This window comes from Atractosteus spatula, chromosome 12 (genome assembly GCF_055471065.1).
Source record: "Atractosteus spatula isolate fAtrSpa1 chromosome 12, fAtrSpa1.hap1, whole genome shotgun sequence".
NCBI classification, from domain to species: Eukaryota; Metazoa; Chordata; class Actinopteri; order Semionotiformes; family Lepisosteidae; genus Atractosteus; species Atractosteus spatula.
Genome location: NC_142717.1, coordinates 46855916 through 46877340, shown reverse-complemented (window position 1 = coordinate 46877340; position 21425 = coordinate 46855916). Strand labels below are relative to the sequence as shown.

Sequence of the window (21425 nt, the reverse complement as noted above, 5' to 3'; positions counted from 1 at the left end):
TCTTAATACTTATTGTCGTGTTTTATGTTGTGTACTGTTACCTAGATGTGTGCAAAAAGTGTGTTGAAAGAGCTAGAGACTTGTTTCTAGTCCTTGTCAAACAAACTAAGCTTTTTCTGCTTTCGGCAGTGAACCATTTTGGTTACTGACTTGAAAACCTGCACATGTTTTTACACTTAAATGGAAGACAAAATTCATACAAGAGTACTGCAGTTTATCTTTAAAGCGGATTAATCTCCTACGTGTTTTTAGAGAAATTTATAGACCAAAGCAAAGCCGTCATTTATGTAAGGCAAAGAATATTAAAATGTTCCTTTCGATTAACAAAAAGTATTTGTTTCAGGCAGCATAGTGGAAGGTACAGAACAGTCTGGATGGCGTTTTTATTATCCGCGTGCCCTGTGGAAGGACTGCTGTGCAATATTGGTAAACATATTGCCAGGCAGTGTGCGCGCTGCCATCCGCCTCACAGCTCCGCACTGCACTCTCAGCAGAAGCTGAGCCATTGTGATATTTATCTGAATTCAAACGAGGCTAATTAAAAGAGCTGCTGACAGTTGTTGTGATCCGACTTTGACTGGTGCTTGATGGTCATTATGGGTAAATAATGAACCGGGGCCACAAATACAGCAGCTGCCAGCCCAGCACCGTGGAGCAGCTACTGCAACCAATTTAAAGATCTATCGACCGCCTCTGCGCTCCCTGCAGATCTCTGGCTGAAAACTAATGTTTCTCCTATGGCTGGTTATTGTGGTTTCAGCTGTTTTAAATGCAGCCTTTAATTCCTGCCTTTAATATTTAACACAGCACATTATTAGCCCTTCAGAATTAACAACTTCTTCATTACAAAGAAGTTTTATGCTCCTTGCAACTGCAGTTATTGGCAGGATTTTCATTGCAGAAATTAGTATCTAGTTGTAGGATTCAGTATTTGTATCCAGTGCAGCGAGTCAGAGTGATGAGTTAATTGTCCATAGAAAGTTAGAAGTTTCGCTTTTTAATTTAATCTATGAAGGAGAGGTGTAATATTGAAATATGTTTGCCAGTGCATGAAAATCACTAATCATTACTTTTTAAGATTAAAGAAAATTTACAAAATGCTCATGGTGTATATGAATATAGTTATTTTTGTCTTTATTTTAAATTAAACTCTGGCATCTGTAGGAAAGTGTGGTTTTAATTTCAGGTTTCAAGTGGCATTTGAAGTTAACTGTATGTAATGTATTGGTGGTATACAACTTGGATTTGTTTTTTTTTATATTTTGCAAAAAATGTTCTGAAAATATCAAACGTGATTTGACTTAAAACAGGCACTCAGCAGGGTTTTGTGAATTGGCTTGTAGGATTTTAATGCTGAGAAGAATTCTTTTGGGACCAATTGATATTATGTTTAAGCAGGATTCAAGCTTTAGAAGATAAGCTGTACAAAATGAGAAGAGAATAGCCTTAAGAAGAAGAGAAGACAGGCTTGTTAGCAAAGAACAAAAATCCTGCTGGCTTTTTACACATCAGGAATTGTCCAGTTCATTAATATTTGTAGCTCATGAATTTTGGACACTGAAGTATAATGAAAGAGAATTTTTCAGGGAGCTAATTCAATGATGCATTAAAGGCTGGCCATATCAAATGAGATTAAAAAAACAGGTTCCGCCCCAGTTTATTTTAAACCAGCCGAAGCCTAACAAGGCATGTTCCCAGCCATATATCTGTGTCACCAGGACCCCAGAGACCATCTGACACCGGCCGCGGAGTGGCAACAGTGCTCGCTTACAAATAAAACATGGCACGCTCCTAAACTGATTGTGCACGGCAATCTCTTCCCGAAAAGACACCTAATTGAACATGATAAAGTGTAAAGTTAATTAACACCCTTAAGTTTGTTGATTACTTTCTCAGGATTATATTGTTCGTTTTGGTAGCAGCTTTCAGTCCCAGCTGTCGCCTTTTTAGCGAGTGTCACCGGTAAACAATAGAGACACCATCACCAGTTGTAAATGGTGCCTGTGACAGCCGCCCCTTGTGAGGCTGCATCTGTAGAAAATGATTAGAACAATTGCATTTTAAACACGCTCTCCCTGCACCCCGCTCCCACCGGCCCTCTTCTCTCTCTCCTTCTCCATGCCAGAGTGGTTAAAACATTTAACGTCTTCTAAAGCAAATTAACTGATTTACCGAGTATCACAGAGGGACACGTTTCTTTTTGTTGTATGAAAGGGGGGAAAAAATGATTTTTTGTGTATACTCCTCACCAGCCTTTGATCATTTTTCCTCCAGGATGTGACTGCCGCAGAATTAATCCGTGCTGTATTAAGGAGGTGTTGATTTACATTGGAAAGAAAAATAAATTATTTTGAAGGGATGTATTGTGTTGTTTTTTTTGTGGCACAGATTCAGATTTTATTCCACTAGATACCCTCTTATGTTGTAGGTGATACTGTGAAAAGCAAGTTCACATAAGTAGCAAGGGAAGCCTTCTCTGATGTAGATATTTTCATCACTTCATTGACCTTCATTGTATTGAAACTGAATATGTGTCTGACAGAATTCACTGCAGACTCTTCTGACCGTTGTTTGAAGAAACAGCGCCATTGATGATAAAAATGCAGAAGATCTGTTCCTTGCAACAACATAAACAGATGGAATATGTTGCAGTCAGTGAAGCAAAAAGCATCAACGTGTCCAAGAAAAAGCCTGCTGTACCCACAGTTTTGGAGGCTGTGTGGTATGGGAGACAAGTTCAGCATGTTCAGTCAAGATTATTATTTCAGGTCACCAGTAAATATCAAGACGAATAGCAGCTCTGCACTAAAGCAGATACCAGGAAACAATCAGTTGTTCCAGAAGAGGCCTTATAGTGCCACATTTTCTTTTCCCCTTCAGCCCTAAGTAGATAGTCTGTGTGTAAAGACACAATGTCTAATAGGAGATCATTTTTAATATCCTGTTACCTTTTGGGTTTGCAAAGTTAGTTTTCCTATGGTTGAGCAGAAAGAGAAGATTCTTTCTGGCAGTGAGGATGAGCGAGCGGGACAGAGCACTGACCTACTCTTACGGAGCCCTTGTGTGCTGCAGGAAATGTGTGCTTGTGTGCAGGAGGCTTCTTCTCAGTAGGAACTGCCTCTTCTGCCTGCCGAGCAACCAAAGGTCTTCCAGTAAGTCAGATTACTGAAATGTGTCTAAGATGAACTATTCGTTACTACAGATGCATTTTCTGTTTCTTAAATAATTCACAGGAATAAGGCTCATTTTAAAGGACTTTGCCCCAAGCCTTTTAGATTCTGCTAAATGTAACGCAGACCGTGCTTTGAAAAGACAGATTCTAGCCTGTTACCCTGTTGCTCGTTATAAATTTGTGTCAGATAACCTCTTATGAACAAGAGGGGTAGTGGAGGGACTGAGAGATCACCATTGACTACAGCACTATATGCGACATGAAAAGGGCACAGTAGCCCATGCTTGTGTACAGCTGAACAGGCCGTGACACACTCAGGCCTGCAGAGGAGCACCAATAAGCTTTTTTTTTCTGTTGGCTTTTTTTCCTCCATTAGCACAGGCCAGTGCTGTTGGGGAAACTGTATCAAAAGCATCAGAATGTAAAATAACACCTGAAACAAAACCAGAGTAAATTAGTTTTTATCAGGCCACGCTTTAAAGAGATTAATCGGCAATTTTTTTTAAATCCTGTTTTGCTAAGCCAATTTATTTCTACTTGAAACATAAGTGTTTGAACAAGTGAGAAAGTGCAGCTGTCAGAAGATTAACCAGCTGAGAACCACTGTCAGCATTAATTCTGTTCTAATAGATGACTCTCTGAAGCTATTTAGCAGCCTCTAATCTAGACACAAAGCTATTGACCTATGATGGATAGTTGTAGATTCTGTTTGTAAGCTTTAACTCAGATTTGTCTACTTAATTTAAAGAGGTCGTATAACAGGATTAATCTGATCGGCAGATTTAAGATTTGAGTGATGAAACAAAAATGGCTTCAATATAGTTTTGTCTACGATAATAAAGCATCATTAAGCGAACAGAAAGTTGCAGTTCTCCTGTGTTTACCTTCAGTTTATTTGCAGTATGTAAAGCATAATAGGTTGAATACTAATCATAAAATGTGAATCGAAAAGCTAAGTTGTCTGTGTGCGATTTTAATTTTCCATCCTACTGTATTTATATGCCCCTAACACAAAGGTGCTTCAGAAGTGGTAAGAGCTCACTGAGGGATACTGGTGCTTCTGACATGTGGACAATCTAAAAAACGTGCATTATTCATGTCAAATTAAATAAGGAATAAGAGAAACTGCGAGAGGTGATCTTCTGTGGGAAGTGAAAAGAGCCTAGATTCCCATGAGGTTGTGGATATGTGCAGTACTGACAGTAGAGCTCGGCTTTGTTTTGTAGGTGTTGGAGCTGCGAGTTCGGGAAAACTCACTTTCATGGTCGGTGGAGCCGAAGAGGAGTTCAATGCAGCGAAAGAGCTGTTGACCTGCATGGGCGCCAATGTGGTTTACTGTGGCGCAGTGGGCACTGGGCAGGTAGGTGCCACAGCCTACAGGGCTGCAGCTTAGAGCCTTGAACGTGCTTCTGATCAAGAAATTATTTTTTTATTTAAAAAAACAATCCGGTTTCCATCTTCCTCTCTCTAACACTCTGCATGGCTTGTTTCTAGAAAGGCCTTTTTGGGCTTCAGGAACGTTTTCTGATATAGTGGGGTTTGAAATGCGTAGCAATGCACACAGAGTCCGTGTAGAAATATGTACTGTTTTAATGTGGCGAGCACTTACCTGTTAGCCAAGCAGCCAGGGATTGTAGCATGAGACTTCATGAACTGCTGGCGTGGTACCAGGGAGAGCACACAGCTCCTCTTTATCATTTCAGGCAGCCAAGATCTGTAACAATATGTTGCTGGCTATTGGTATGATCGGGACAGCTGAGACCATGAACCTTGGAATCAGGTGGGATCTTTAAATCTTACTTTTTCAAGCGGGATGACTATTTTATGTATTTATTATTGTGCATTAACAAAATCCACAATGATTTGTTTGTTTGGGGAAAAATGTGACTGTAAAATGATATTTTTTCTAAACTGAATATAAAAAAGAAGTCATAAGGAAGTCAAATATTTTTTTGAGTTATACAATTTTTAGCAAAGACAATTAATCTTTTGGGATTAACCTTGTTAAGACTTTGGAAAGTATTTGTTTTCTTTGACTTGATTTACCTTTTTGTTTTTTCCCCTTCTGTGTTTCGATCACACAGAAAGCTCCAGATTTCAAATGTCCCAGGACACTATTCAGTTATACTATTACAAACCTGTGCTTCTCAGATGTTATTTCATCTCTCACAGATTGGACTGTCAAATCCAATCCTTGCTACCTCAGACCCATCAGACCCCCTCTGTAAGAAAAACTATCCTAGTGAACCAGTTGACTGTCATATAGTGTACAGTGCAGTTTTTTACCATTGCTGATAGAAACCTATTTTCATTAATAAGTAAGAAATGTGGAACAAATGCCTGCCCTTGTTTCCTTTGCTCTTCGGATAAGACTCATGGCCTATTAAAGAAAACAGGGGGTTTACACTGACCTTACGCCTGTGATAGGTCGGTACTGGAAACACTACAGCAGAGGGTCACTTGTGTTTAACTACCATGAAGGAAATGGCTGTTGTGTTGCTTTAGCGTGTCTCAGATGTTGAGGCCACACTGACCTCTTAAGCTGTCAGGCTGTAATTGAGATAGAAGAGGAATTTGCTTGGCAGCTTTCCCAACTAGTTTATCGATATCATTTACATTTTTAAATTGAGCGCAGAATTGAACCAAATCAAAACCTTGGTATTATCTAAGCCATTAACATTGTAAATGTATAGATTATGTTCAAGGAGGCAAATCAGAGGTCTCTTAGTTACATAGGTCAAACCTCCCACCAATAAAGTATCTCTGTGGAGAAAGTAAATTATAAGCAATTTGATATTTGGTCTGGAATTGCGGAACCTATTCTCAGATACATTTATCGAGAGAGAGTTCTTTCTGAGTTTTGGACTGAAGCTAATCAAATCATTTGCAGCTGAAAATATATTCACCTTTTTTCCTTCTACTGAAAGGCTTTACTGTAAAATATTGCAGTTAATGCAGAAGTTTCTTTCATCCTGTTACATTTTGAAAATGGATCTTGAGGACATTAACAGCATAATAAAAAAGGCTTGCTTCCCATTTTTGACTTCACAGCTGTCTAGTCTCCTATCTGCTTGTGTATCTTCACTCCAGAAAGAATACTTTTATGGATTGCTTGGCCTGGCTTAATTCATCTGTTCTTTGCTGTTGGTAGTTCCTTCATGTTGAATTTATTTAGTTCTTTACCACTTCCAGGTTTTTTGGGGGAAATGTTGCTTAACAGGTGAAATTTCCATTCTTAACAGTACAGTTGCTTGTTACATCTTTTGTCACAGGTTTCTAGACTCTTGGTTTGTATGGTCTTCCCAGAGGTTGCTCTGTAACCGCCTAACAGCCACTTTTATCATCTTCCAATTGGGGCCCAATTTTGCACTTTTTCTCACTAGTGAATGAGAAACCCTTTAGCAATAGATCTTGTGTATAAACTGATGCATTCTTGTTTTTGAAAAAAGTGTTTTCCCCACTGCTGTTGGGTTCAGCCAGTTCACTCTCACAACATGCAGGCTCTAGCTGTAATGTTTAGTTATATTAAACCACTTGGAAAGTTAATGACAAGACAGAAGCTGAACTGTTTTTCCTATGGATGGTTTGAGATGTATGGGGGTTAGGTTTTGAGAAATCTGAAGCAGAATCCGTCGTTCACAAGACTCGCAACTCTTGTAAAACTCATGTGGCGGCAGGGCACTGTTGACCTCAGTCCAGCCTGTGAAATTCTTGAAACCAATTCAGATTTCTATAATGCTAGTCTAAGATTGCCCATATAACATACCAACAGGAACAAGTAATAGGTTTATTCCATGCTGAAAAAAAGAAGAAAGAGAACACAACGTTTCGGCCGTGGAGCCTTCTTCAGGTGTGCATACCAACATACCAACATATTTTCAACACCATGGATGGTGTCAGTGAGGTGTGTATGCAAGCTCATGCAATAATCTGTACGAGGTGAAACAGAAACATCACTCACTAAAATCATTTCATATTCCACACATTGGCCAAGGATGCCATTGCATCACAAGAATGTGATTTTCTTATAAATTATTGACCGAGCACAACACATTTAGAGGTGTTTTTAAAATCAAGTCTGTGTCATGTGTTGTCAGGCACATATTTCAGATTTTAGAATCTAAGTGTATTCTTAAATTATTTTCTTAACACATAACATTAACAGATTTCCTCAGATCTTAATGAATTGCCAGACATCCCTAATCACTTGCAGGACTAAAGCCCACAAGGGCTAGACTTGGTCTTGTAGTTATATGAATTAGACCACCTTTGTTGCTCATTTAGTCTCATTAAGACTAAATTAAAACAGTCTAAAGCTCCTGTTCTCTTTTCTAGCATGCATGATCTAGGAATTATTAATTGCTTGGGGATCAGAATTTACACAAGTTAGAGCCACATCTCAAAGGTTTTCAGCAAGGAAAGGCTGTGCAAGTTTGGCAAATTCATTGCTGTGGCCAGCAGATACGTCTTCAGGTTTTCTCTTTTATCTCTTCTCTTTCTTCTGTGCAGACCTGCCTGTGAGCCCCTGTCTTCTGAGTGCTGGCTGTCTTCCCAGAAAGTGTGTTGCCGGCTGTCAGGGGTATTTTTGACTTTTACCTGCCACAGCAATTTTATGGACCAGATGGGATTGTTTCTGTCAGTCAGACTCTGACATGAGATTTTAATTGTTTTCCAGAAGCATAGTTTATTGAAAAAAATCTGAGCCTAAATTGCTTCTTTTTGTCTTTAGTGTTTAATTAAATGCTTCTTGTGGAGTTACACATGATGTAAGTGTGGACCGTGGTCAATCGCCCAGTGCAGGCCATGGGTTTTCAGTGTAACACAGATTTGCAAGCGTCTAAATTGTCATCAAACATTTGGTTTAAATAACATGTTTATTGAAGTTGTTTTTGGTCATATTAGTTGAAGTGATACAGAGCTGAGTGCAGAGTAAACACTGAAATGTGAACCAGAGAGCACCAGTAGAAACTATGTGGAAGTGCTTTTAAAACTGAGAACTGGAGGCACTTCTTTGTGCAAAGGGTGGTGGGTCTGCAACAAGCAACCCAGCCTTGTTGCAGAAGCTGATATCCTGATATTCTTTCAAGAAGCACCTGGACGAGATCTGGGATCAGTCAACTTCTAACTACTTAAAAACGCAAGAATCCTGAATGGCCTCCTCTCATTTGTAACCATTCCTATGTTATTACGTCACTTCAGAGGATTTTCTTTACTTGCTCCTGAAAACCTTAAGCAGTAATAGCTGTCTTCTTCATCAGCACAGTAAAGATTTAAGGTCTTTGAGATCACTATTGGCTATTGAGCATTTTCATTGTTTTGAGAACAGGAGCTATTTATGAACTAGAATACAAGCTTTTAATTGGCTTCCTTGGTTTCCTGGATCTCTAACCACATTAGCTTTCAGGTTTTAGCAATGCAGCATTTCATACCGTAATTATGCACTCAGACTCAACAGAAGACAACCGTCATTATAGTTCACACAGGTCGTTTAAAATAACATTTGCTTGACCTTCATATGTAATAATTCCAAGGCCCCTTAACAGGTCATTTGGAGAGAGCTTCCCATACGGCACACCGTGCTGCTGTATATTGTCGTACAGTGCTTTACATCTTTGCTCTTGTAAGCATTATGAGGAATTTAAAAAGGCTAAAGTCTAATCTGCACCCTGCTTTTTTTCTCTGCTTGAGTTCCTAATCTTCTCCATTTCAGAGCTCTGCTACATTATAGAGTGTGGAAGGCACCTACTGATTTATTGGGCTTTATAAGTTTGGAAGAAAATTGGCATCAGCAAACATAAATTCCCAAGCAGTAAATTCTCAGTGAAATATGGTTGCATTAGGGAGTCTTGCTGAGATTCATATTTCACTACGTTTTCACTGCAACAGATTTTCACAGTGTTAAAGACAGGTGGATGAGAGAATATGTGTAGGTTTTCTTTTCTATTCTCCACATGTAAATATAGCTGCCTTCAGTCTCTATTAGCTGAGCAATTACAGCATATCAGATTGTAGATTAAGAATGTGATTAAGTATACAGTTCAGAATTAAATTAGGAATGACCTAGAACTTGGAACAAATATTGTTTATGACTGTAGAGCTGTGAAGTTGCAGTTTATCTCTGTATGAAAATAAGGCTGTTGATTACAATATGGTGTGGATTCCTTTTCTGTGATGAACATCAATACCCAGAATCCTTCAGTGGACTTTGTTGATGAGAGCAGCATCGTTGTGTGTAATTGTGCTGCATTTTTGTTTTTATTTAGTGATTCCTCTACAAATCCTAACTTGAGTGCTGTTTCTTTAGTTCAGCTTTAGTTATTGTGTTGTGTTTCGTACAATTGCAGTTTGTTTCCTCCCATTGGTCTCAAACATGAGTTTCCAGTTATTTCCTGGTCAAGGTACTGTGTATTCATGGTCCAGATTCTAGAGAAACGTTTTGTTACCACAAGTACATCGTCCAACAAACATACCCCTTACATACCCTTTGCTCTGTTTCAAAAAGATGCACTGTAATAAATTACGTAAGAGACTTGGAAAAAGTATAAAATGTCAACTAGATATTAGAAATGTCAACTAGAACAGAATTTTATTTTCCAGGCTTTTGTGTCCTTTTTTAAGTTGATATCAGACTTTGAAAGAAAATAATCCTAAAAAATGTTTTTTTTAGCTTTTGAAGTATTTCCTAAAGTAAATACGCACACAGTTCAATCAAAAGCATCATGAGTCATTTCTGCAGACGTGCTTGTTAAACCTGTATTTTACTACAAGAAATTTAATTTAATCCTGCAGAACATGAAGTTAACCTGAATAATGAGGACTTATAATACTCATTACCAATGGCAACAGTGAGAGACCCTAAGCTTGTCAATGGCCTTGAGTATGTCCAGCCAAAGCACGTGGAGTTTCTCCTACAAGTTTTAGATGCAGTTTTAATGTTTCACATCTTTAGCATCTGAACCATCTGAACTTCTTCAGTAGTTGGTAAAGACGCTCTTGTTTTATCACACTAAGTGCTTTTTGTTTGTACAACCGAACAGTCCCTTATAAATGAGGGGTTGCGTTTAGCAGCTGTGTTGGAGGTTTTGAAGAAGCCTGTCCAAAGATCACACAATGTTAACGCAGGGTTGAAAAGTGTCCTACTTCCCCTGCCACCAAGCTGCCCAGCTGCTCTTTTTTCCCTGGATCTTTACACAGCTTTGCCTTCATATAAACTCCAGCCTTCTGTAGTGGTCTTAGGGCTTGCTCTCTGCCTAGCTAGCAAAATGATATGGCATGGTAGCATCGTTGCAGACTGCCACACCACTTATGCTGTTTGATGTTCCCACGTTTAACAGCAGCCACAGCCTCTGTACACAATGGTACATTTAGACATCATGGCACGATGAGTTTGTAAGTGTGGTAGACCTCATTTGGCACTGAGGCTTTTATTGAAGGAGATGCCACCCCAGGACACTGGATTGTGTTGCCTTCTCCCGTGACGGGAGTCCCGTTCTTCTGGCTCAAGTAGATGCTCTGCTGTCTCAGCACTGGAGGACAGAGAGTGGAATGGAGGACAGAGAGGCCTGTTAGGGCATGAGGTCCACTCATCGCAAGAACACTGGTCTTCTTTACATGAATGATCTTCTGTGCATATTTCTGTGATTTTGTTGCCATGTTTAAATGTAGTGTGGTTGACAATCGAAAGTGCCAGAGATGTGACTTCGCTTCCAAGAGTTTAAAGGAGCCTAAATGTACAATAGAAAATATTTTCTTTGAAAATGGTTTACATGTTTTTAAATGGACGAAAACAATGATAGCTCAGTTAATCAGTGTACTGGAGATCTCTTTGTGATTACATTGTGATAGAATGAGATGGTTAAAATAGTAGAATAAGATTTTGTGGTCCTTTCAAAGATGTGTGGTGGTCTAAATTTGATGCATACAGTCTTTTGATTACCTCTGGTCTGTGCATTAAAATACAGACCTCCTTGACTTCAGTTACAGTACATGGTAATGTTAAATACTTACTCTGAATGCTTTTGTCAGTAAATATGACTGTTGCTATGCTCAGCGCAGTAAGCACATCTGATGTCTGTAATGTGGTCCATCTTGTAGTCTTGCATCTTATTGTGAGGTAACCATGTATTCTTACTCTTACTCTGATTCATATGTCATTATTATGGAAAATGCAACATATTTAATAGAACTTAAAGCAGGTAAACAAAAGTTCATTTTAAGACCAGATTTTAAAAAACACACTGAGTGATTTTTTTAAAATCTTAGTTGAGCAAGTTCATTTCACATCTTTGGAACAGCTCGACACAAATCCAGAGTCCTCAGAGCACAAGGAGCACATATACTGTGTGTACAGGGAGTGAGTCTTGTTCTGTTCTGAAATCTGTGTGGAGCCATGCAAAGAAGCTAAAACAAGGGTCATGTGCTTTAGCTTTTGTTAAGATTGGAGCTCCTGAGTTCTGAATATATTGTGTCTTAAACACACACAGAATCACCAGTGACACATGAAGCAAGGAAACTCTGTGGAAGTGCATAGTGCTGCAGTATGATAATGAGGTCTGGAGAAGACAGAACCAGGCGTTCCCTTGTCTCCATCAGGCTGGTGTGGGCACGGAAAGATAGGAGGAATGTTGAACAAAGATCCTATCAAAGATGAAAAACACACACTGATAATGTTACTAACATGAACTTCAAATGCAAGACTTTGGTTCAAAGGTAACAGCGAGATATAGGTGCAGTGTACCTGGTTTGTGGTAAAGGCTTTACCCAGTAAAATGCTGACCTTTCCAATCTGTGAATGTTTCTCTACAGCAGACGCTTCGGTACATAATCAAGTCCATATTCAGTGACATAATTTATATCAACAATTACTGTGAGCCAGATGCTGAGGATTAGCTTCATAGAGAGTTTTACAGTGGCCAGTTGGGCAAACTGCACAGCTAGAATTTATAATAGGCAGGACCATGGGAGTTAGAATATGGCATCTATTATGCAGCTCTAGCATCTATCATGTTGTCCTAGAATTTTCTTCATAAACTCCCCTGTTGTTTATTTGTAGTTAATATTTTAAATGCTTTGTTGGCTTTTTTTATTAAACTGTATCTGTTGCTCTGAAAATCTACAGTTCTGAAATGCAAAAATTAGCTTTGTACTACATACATGTAGTACATGTGTATATATATATTTAGCTTTGTACTACATAAATGTACTGTAGCCTGTGCCAGCTGTGGAAACTGGGAAGACCAACCAAAAACACAGTGACAGAAATCTCCTTCTGTCCAGGAGTCACGCTGCAGGAAAACTGTTGCTGTTCGGAACTGTTAAGATGAAACCCTGAGCAATAAACAGAGTTTTGTGCTTGAAAAAAAATGAATTAAAAGAAAATCAATATTGCACATCATAATTCAATTCAAAATTGGAATAATTGTATTGTAATCAGGATTTCATGGAAACAATATTAAAATTAATGGACCTATCAGCATTATTGAATGTGTTCTTTTGTTACAGTGTACGGTTTCTTTTTGTTGCTAAAGCGAGATAATGGCAGAAAATGTGTGTGCACTCCTTCAGTTTCTGAATTTAAAGTTATTTTAGTGTTTGTACGAACAGCCAGGCATGTCTATTGGCAAGTTATTATGGGGATTGACAAAGACTGTCATCATTTTGATAGCGAGAGCAGTATATCTTTCAGATAGCAATGGGTCTCTTATGCAGAAAGAATCACATGTTCTCAGCCAATTTACAGGGAAACAGCAATAACATTTTATCATGGTTGAGAGCCCAGTAGCTGCTTCCTATTAAACTTGCCCTTTCAGATACCTGTCTCGGATTAATTTGTTGATTTCAAATGGAAACTCAGTCTTCTCCAGTGAAGCATGACTTTCTAGGAAAGACTGTTTCTGAATGACAATTATATTCTATCTGCTTTCAGACTATTACAAGCCAAGGCCCAGAGGAAGACAGAAGACTTCACTTACTGATTTTAATACCATGTCCAATTCTAACTGTCAGTTATTTATGCACTAGTGGAATAGTCTTCTGAAAGATGAAATGCAAAAGACTCTTCTAACTTGGTCTTTTAATGATGCACTTGATGTATAAAAAAAGCCTCCAAGAACATGCGCTTTCCCAAAGAGATTTGTAAGTGTGGCTCAAGCACCAAGTTTAAAGCACCATGCTCAAAACTGAGAAATCCCCAAAGGGTTTTGTTTTTTCCTTGACTGAGCACTTGTTTGCATATGTTACATTAAACACAGGGACACTCCGTAATAAAACCTGCTTGTTAACAATTTAATGTACTGCATGCTGAAAGTATGAGAAAGAGGGTATGCTTTTGTTAGTTTAAAATAAAAATAGTAATTGCAGTGCAGGCAGTCCCGGTTCTTAAAATTAACTCCTGCTGCAAGCTATTACAGAAACTGTTTATATGTAAAACACATCAAATCATAGGACATTTATTGGTCCTTTATAATAATTGGGGAAATAGGCAAGTACACTGAGAGGCTTTAAATAACAACAAATTAGTTTATTAGATATATTTAGTTATGTTTTAATGCTTCCATATATAGTATTTGAATATTTCCATTGTGCTTCTGTATTTTTTTATAGCTTTGAAGCTTGCTTACAGTTTTTAATTCTTGTGCTTTACGCAGGTGTTTTGTAATGAAGTGCTTAAAATCTTCTCTCTTTTCAGGCCCAAATTTAGGTTGCGCTTGAAATCACAACCACTATAGTTCATAACAAGAAATGATTTATGGTTAAACTTAAGAACAACAACTCATGTCACCACCGTTGCAATATAACAAATGATTTCTCTGCTTGGACAAGCTTTATTATATCAGAAGCAGTAACCTTTTCAACAGCTGAACCAGAACTATGATACATGGCGGTGAGGAGGTGCTGAGCATGTGTCACAGAACTTCCTGCGTATTGGGGGTTGGAGGGGGGCGCGTTAGCTGTCTTCTGAATTTAGGAGATTGCCCACAGACATTAACTGAAAGGCAATAATGACCAAGACTTTAAAAAAAAACAATGTAGTTATCCCAGATTTCCAAAACAGTCTGTAAAAATACTCTCACAGAGCTTAGTCTCAGTGTTTAAATTAGTGCTTAGACAGCTTGTAAAACTCATATTAACAATAAAAAAATTAAAGGCAGGTGGAGCTTTGGCGTACTAAGTGGCCTTAAAGACCAATAATGATTTAATAGTCATATTCAGTACAAAATATACTTTACAGCTAAGTGGCAAGAGCCAGTTTGTGTTTTAACGCTGCTTGATGTGGTGTCGTTTATTCTGTAATGAAAAAGAAGGCAATGAGACTGTCTAGTGGACTTTAACCCTTGTGTTTCTGAAAAAAACTGCTTTTCTAAAACATTGGTGGGAATGTATATCTCTGGAATGTGCACATCTTTGTATTGTCGAGCTGTTTACTCTTTTGTGATTCCGTTTATCCCAAAGCGGTGCGTCTAACAGATATGTGCTCCACTCAGGAGCGTCGAAGATAGCTTGCCACAAGAGTGAACCTCTCTCTCCCTTGATAAACCTTAAACCACACACAGACAGCGAGGCTCAGCTGAGGGAGGCAGTGGGATTGTAGACAGACAGTGAAATTGTCCATACTGCCTGCTTGTTTGTGTTTTCCGGTTGTTCGTCTCATAGCAAGAGGTTGGGGTGGAAAAATGTGAGGGTGCTGAGCCTCTGCAAGGAACGTCTGCTGCCCAGTCTGGAATCTTACTGCTTTGTGTATGTGCGGTGACTCTGGGTCTCCCAATGTCTGACCTTCTCGTGAATTTGTGATGAGACCGCAGCCTTTTCTCTACCAGAAGGGATGCAGTCATCAGTGAATGGCCGTGCGTCTTTCAACCTGGGTGCAGCTCTCTCACAGATATATTCCCGACACGACTCAGTGCAGTCTGACATGCTGTAGATCGTCTTTCACACACCCAAATCCCCAGAGGAAGACATTACGGGGCATCCAGCTATGTGAGCACAGTAACCACAGTGCGCGCCTTACTGTTCATAGTTGGCTGTCTGTACTGCAGGTTCTGCCCTTTTTGGAGTACAATTGGGTACCAGCCTTTGTATTTGTTGAGAAAAGCATCATTCTATTCTTGTTCGGTTTAATTTGATATATATTACATTGTCTGTAAGCAGTGATAATTGGAGTATTCGTGAATATTCCTATTCATATTTTTTGTACAGAGGTTTTACAGTCCTCATCTGTTCAGTGAGCCGAAGGAGGTGCAGAGCCTCTGGCCCACCCAGGAATGAACAGGGCCCTGCTCTGTGTATTTCAGAGGGAGACTATGAATCACAGTAACCTGCGCCGATAGAAGGGTTATCCTGGACACGGTTCCCTGAGTTTGGATGTTTGTCTTTCGTATTATTTCGCATGTATTTCTTTCAAGGACAGGGGGTCTGGGTGAGGGGAGTCTGTTGATAGGGTCTTGCTCCTTGCTGCCGAGGTTATTGGTCACCTTCTTCTTTAAAAATTGATGTACCCTGTAAATGAGTCTGATGATGAAGAACGTTCCTGATAAATATCAATACCATATTATCTGCAGGGACAGCTATTAAAGCAAGAAGGATGGCTGAGGACAGCAGAAGCCGCCTATCAAGTCACCCCTGCCCTTTGCGTTTAGATGCTGACACTGTTCATCTTTGACCTTTGACAGGCTGGGTCTCGACCCCAAGCTGCTGGCGCAGATCCTGAACATGAGCTCTGGCCGCTGCTGGTCCAGTGATGCTTACAACCCTGTTCCCGGAGTGATGGAGGGGGTGCCCTCTGCTAACAGCTACCAGGGAGGGTTTGGGACCACACTAATGGCAAAGGTGGGCAGAGCTACAGGAGCATCATTCTTCATCCTGATCTGCTGGCAATCTGGGGAGCCACCTGCTCATCGTCCCCTCTGTCTGTTGCTCTCTATTAGTCGGACTGTCTACTCCATACCTGTGTGCATGAAGTCAGCACCGGGGCAGGTCTGGAAATGGACACGCAGAAAAACTAAAGTCATGCTCATACCGGTCTTCTGAAGGAAACTGCAATAAATGGCATCAAAATACAAGAGGTCAAATTTTACGTGTATTTAGATCAATTCATGTCAGAAAAGAAGAGGACAGAAAAATCAAAAATTATTCTTCTGAAGAATTGTGTGTTTCTAAGCGGGAAAATGTCTTGCGGAGTCTCGCGAGGAAAGGTTTCCAACATTATACCCTGTTTACCCCGAGTTCTGAATACAGAAGTTGTTGAAATGCAAAATACTCTCTTGGAATAGAAGTGCAGAGAAGAGGCCACAGTAAAAGAGTAGGATCATGACAGTGTACTCCCATTCCTTGATTTCTGAGTGAAATTCATTCCTCGAAAACTTTGCTAGGTGAAATTTCATGAACCAAGAGTGAAATTCCCAAGGTTTAGAAAATCCCCCAGAATTTCAGATTTTTACACTATAGGAGCCCTGAATCGTCAAAGTAAAATGGCTTGTTTATGATAATTACCCTCTATCCCCTAGTCATCAATAAGATGATGAGATAAAATGTGAAGAAGGTGCAAGACTTTCAGACTTCTTTATAGCGGGAATCAGGAAGCAGGGTGTTTGTACTATTTGTCCTCTATGTTCTTGTATTGTTCTTTTACTTTTTAGTGTATTTATTGTATTATTGTATTTCTTTCTTTATCACTGTGTTTTATAGATGAAAGTTATTGTAGGTAGTAGTGTACGATTCCTGGCTTGGTAATGGAAAAGCTCGGTTCCAGTCAAGAGACCTGTGAGTTTAGTTCTGTGAAGAGTTTAGCAAGAACAAACCAGCTGGTGTGGGCTCCCAGGACAGGGCTGACTTCAGAAAATAAAACTGAACAATCACTTTCCTTCACATGCTGTGAATTCGTGAAGAATTGTGAGATACAGCACATTATGGCACACTTGCAGAAACAAGGCCTTAACATAATGCTAATTGGTAGCCTTTTTATTTTAATCTCCAGTTCTGTCAGGAGGCACTAAAGTTTAGTCTGCATATGTATTTGACACAGTTTTGGGAAAGAGAGCTAAAACTCTGCAGAGGGATTTTAATGGGGTTTTTTTCTGAGCTCAGGATTACACATAAAAATGTAGCTCAGCATCTTCTACTTCTGTTGTGAATTTCTCATTGAAACCAATTACCTTTCTCTTTTTAAACTTTATTTTTAGGATCTGGGATTAGCACAGAACTCGGCTACAAACACTAAAACAGCTGTCCCGCTGGGATCGCTCGCCCATCAGATCTACAGGATGATGTGTGCACGGGGCTATGCAAAAAAAGACTTCTCATCTGTGTTCCAGTTTCTCCGAGAGGAGGAGAGCCAGTGAGGAGAGATGTGGACGATGTGTGAAAGTGTGCTTGATGCACTTGTATGCAGGACAGATGTTCTGGTAGTTTATAGTCAGGTAGCGGGAGGGGCGGGTGTATTTTGAAAGCCGTAAACTTTGATTGCATACAGAGTCCGTAGGGAAATAAGTGTTTGACAGATTGTGTACGTCTTGTACTTTCCTTTTTGGAACTGTCTGTGTGTTGCCTCTGTAATCCTGCATTTTAAAGCAGCACTCTTGTGCTCTAGATTCAGTGAATGGTAACACGCCTGATTTCCCTCATACAGAAAGCTTATGGTTTATTATAAAGTCACGTGAAGATGAGTCTCTGTCAGCTAAAAGTGCAGGAACACAAACTGGAGATGATTTTTTCTCCTGTGAAAAATGGTTCAGGTGGGATTAGCTATGCAAGGGACAGATAACAGAAGCTCTTCAATGTGCAAAGATTAACCATTTTTACTCTTACCTACACTGTGTCCTGTTTTTTCTTTTGGAAAAAATAACATTATTTTCACACCCACTCCACTGTATAGCCAGTTTTTATTTCCTGATATACCTTCGTCGTGGTTTATGTTTTCTGTTCATTAACCAAGTAGACACTGGTTATTCCCAACAGTGAATAAATGCTACAACTCACCATTCTGTCATGTTATTGTGTATTTGAGATGTCTTAAATTAAAAACAAAACACAAACATTTCTTGTTTTAGTTAAACAAGCTCCAGTATTTTCTTATTTTAGATTTATTAACAAATCCTATAAATAAAAAATGTCAGTTGATTTTATTCGTAGTGATTCAATATTTTCTTCTGTTTAGCAGTCTGGGATCATTTTATGTAAATTAAGCACCACAGTTTTATACTTGGCTTTTCAGAGCAGGCTTTGTTGTCAGGTCTTGTGAACACAAGTCAAGCCAGCCTGACCTGCTCACTGTTTATGTTCTAGTTGTTTTTACTTAACACTCTTAATTTCCTTAGATCATGGTAAAGCATCCCACCACATTAAAGAAAGATGGTCTTATGTTCTTATGTAAAATATCATCTGGAGACCAGAATGTTGCTGGAGTTGCTGTTTTGAGAGAAAGAAAACAAACCGCTGCTGTTTGTAGAACTGGCACTGTGTGCTGCTGTTCTGAGTTGTGGACCTGAAACAGGACCTGTGTTGCTTGAAGACTGAAGTGCTCAGCACTACCCTGGAGCCCATGCAGGGCCGACTACCAGCAGGGGTCCACACAGGCATTTCACCAAGGTGATTGATCGTTCAACTGCTGTTTGACCTGGAGAGCTACAACACCGTGACATTTCGCAGTTGCACAGTATCATTGTCGAAAAAGGGCTGTATTTTAGGATGCAAAACCACAGTAAGACATAATGAGTTCCTGTGGCCTTTTTCATCTTGTGTTAATGCACTGTGCACTGACACACCTCCCTGCTTTAAGGTCTTTTGATAGAGAGGTGTGCTCTAAACAGACGGACGTGGCAAGTTTAACAGAACAGGCTTGTCCATAATACAGACTGATCAGGTATGTTCTTTACTAGCAATATGCAGCAATATTATAACAGCATCCACATTCAGCTGTTTAACTCATTGACTAAAGGTTTTGTATAATCATAGCTTAATGAGTAATAATGGCAAATAATGCCAAATCTTTGGAAGAAACTGTCTTTTCCATTCATGCTGTTTTCTGGAGATTGGAAATGCATGTTTTTTTTAATGCCATGGTCTTATCTGTAGGTCTTGGATCCTGCACAAGCTTCAGCTGGCATTGTTCAGTCTGTCTCTGGACAGCCACAGGCTCTTTCTTCTTTCATCTTACTGTAGTTGGTTTAATGTTTATTCAATTAAGCAAACCGATTTAAGGGTAATTAAGACCACAGAAGAGAGGAGGCCTTAAGACACACCTTGCGTGTTTGATTGGTGGGAATAGGATAATTATTTCAAGAGAAATACAGTGTTATGTTATGTATCGGGCTCCTATTTTTTCAGTTTTTAAGTGTTTCGGTGGGTTGATTTAGTTTTTAACTGTAACTAAGCATTAATTGAGTTATTTTTTCCAGTGTCGCATTCAGGCACTCGTCAATTATTTTGACTGTATTTGTCCTGAAGTGGTATATTTAATAAATTAAACCTATGACAGTTACCAAAAAGCATTCTCCTTTATGCTTCTTTTATTCTAATCTCCCATCACAGTGTAGTCAAATTACGTATAGTTGGTGAATATTGAAGTGTGAACCATCCACATAGAAGGTTTTTAAATCCACATGTATGTTAACCTGAAAGTACCTGTGTGCCAATAACTTACCATAGTTTATCCACAAAGATTTGTGGTCACAGGCATGATCTTCTGGGGGGGGGGGGGGGGGCAGTTAGCATTTCAACATCTATAGTGCATATGCAGTTCTTCCAGTCTAAGTGTTATGTTTTAGATCAGCTAAGCTTGTACTGAGCTGTTCAAGTTTAATGTCATCAGAAATTCATTAAGGCATCAATATAAGCAGTTCAAGAAGGGAGCTGCGTCAGCATGCGTAGGCTGCAAAGGAACAAGTAAAGGTTTATTCCATGCTGAAAAGAGAAGAAGGGAAACACAGCGTTTCACACCCAAAGAAGGCTCCACGGCCAAAACGCATTTCATTTCTTATTTATTCCATGCTAAAAAGAGAAGAAAGGAAACTCGTTTCGGCTGTGGAGCCTTCTTTGGGTGTGAAACGTTGTTTCCCTTCTTCTCTTTTCAGCATGAATAAACCTTGTCTTGTCAGTATAAGAATGTCAGCAACAAAGATGAACAGCTGCCTTTAGAACAGCTCTAGGAGAGGGGTGAAGTCAGACTGACTACATGCAAACTGAATGCCTCTTTCTTGTGGTGTTTTTTCTGGTGCGTATTGGATGAACACAAATATAGTTTTTTCACATTGGGGGTGTACTGGTGGTTGAAAATGAAAACCAGAAGCCCTCATCCTGTTCTGTGTGGACTGGATGTGAAGAACGAAGCTGGGGTGGAGTTGCCTTTCAGTCGGCTTTGCTAACTTGCTTACACGGCTTCCTGCTGCGCGATCTACAGTATGTCTGGGTCAGCCTTACCCTGCATTAACCCTCCTGCATTTAATTTCTTAGCATAATTCTTCACAAGCTTTCTGCAGCACACCTAATCTTGCTGCCATAATCACTGATGCCTACTCCTGCACAGTTCTACTGAGGTGAAGGAACCAAGACTCTCTCTTAAACATGAAGGACAGCCCCTTGAGTTTCTTCTCAGTATATTCCCATCAATAAAGATGGCTCTAGTCATCTGTGGCTGCAGATCCAAACGGCTACCCAAAACAAAACTTCCAACGGCAGTGAAGTTTGTTTTCTCACGTGCGTCGATGTGGAACAGCACGTCTTGTCAGTCCTATCGCTGGGCCCAGCACTAGGTAGGTAGAAGGGGGTGCAGGGGGGGCCTGCTGACACCCCCAGAGCCGCCCAGGGGAGCTCAGAGTTGTGCAGAATGGTCCGGCTCCAGGTCACCCACTATGGACCAGGCATTTCAATTCTGCAGAGTGAGTCTCGGACTATCCCACCTTCATGTCTGGAAGCCTTTTCGGTTGTGTCATTAAATCTTTCTTGCCTCACTTTCCAATTCAGCCCTGCCTGTCCTGTTCTTATTGTTGTCTACACCGTACCAGGGGTGTACTGTCTTGGCCAAATTGTTATCATAAATAATAATCTGTTCTCAGTTGGTTAACCTAATGAATTTGTTTATTTCTAAGTATGTTTAGTTTTATTTGATCAACATACTGCACATTTTTTGTTATGTGTTTTATGGTTTTCCTACATCTAATTGTGCAATGCTTTCAGTTTATTTTAAACTTAGAGATGTACTTTATTAGTAGTACTAATCTGCTTGAGAGTACAGTTCACACTCTGTAGTGAGTTCCATGTG

The 21425-nt window shown here is 39.6% G+C and overlaps 1 protein-coding gene across 1 annotated transcript in view; it reads left to right on the top strand.

The window, feature by feature from the left end:
* The window catches only part of LOC148823236 (3-hydroxyisobutyrate dehydrogenase, mitochondrial-like), a 43951-nt gene extending 24298 nt beyond the window's left edge, over positions 1-19653 (top strand). The window contains exons 5-8 of the mRNA XM_088928812.1: positions 4399-4532; positions 4876-4952; positions 15841-15997; positions 17350-19653. Coding sequence (XP_088784938.1) covers positions 4399-4532; positions 4876-4952; positions 15841-15997; positions 17350-17508 — 527 coding nt within the window. The 3' untranslated portion in view covers positions 17509-19653. The remainder of the gene's footprint in view (positions 1-4398; positions 4533-4875; positions 4953-15840; positions 15998-17349) is intronic.
* Positions 19654-21425: the final 1772 nt, after the last annotated feature.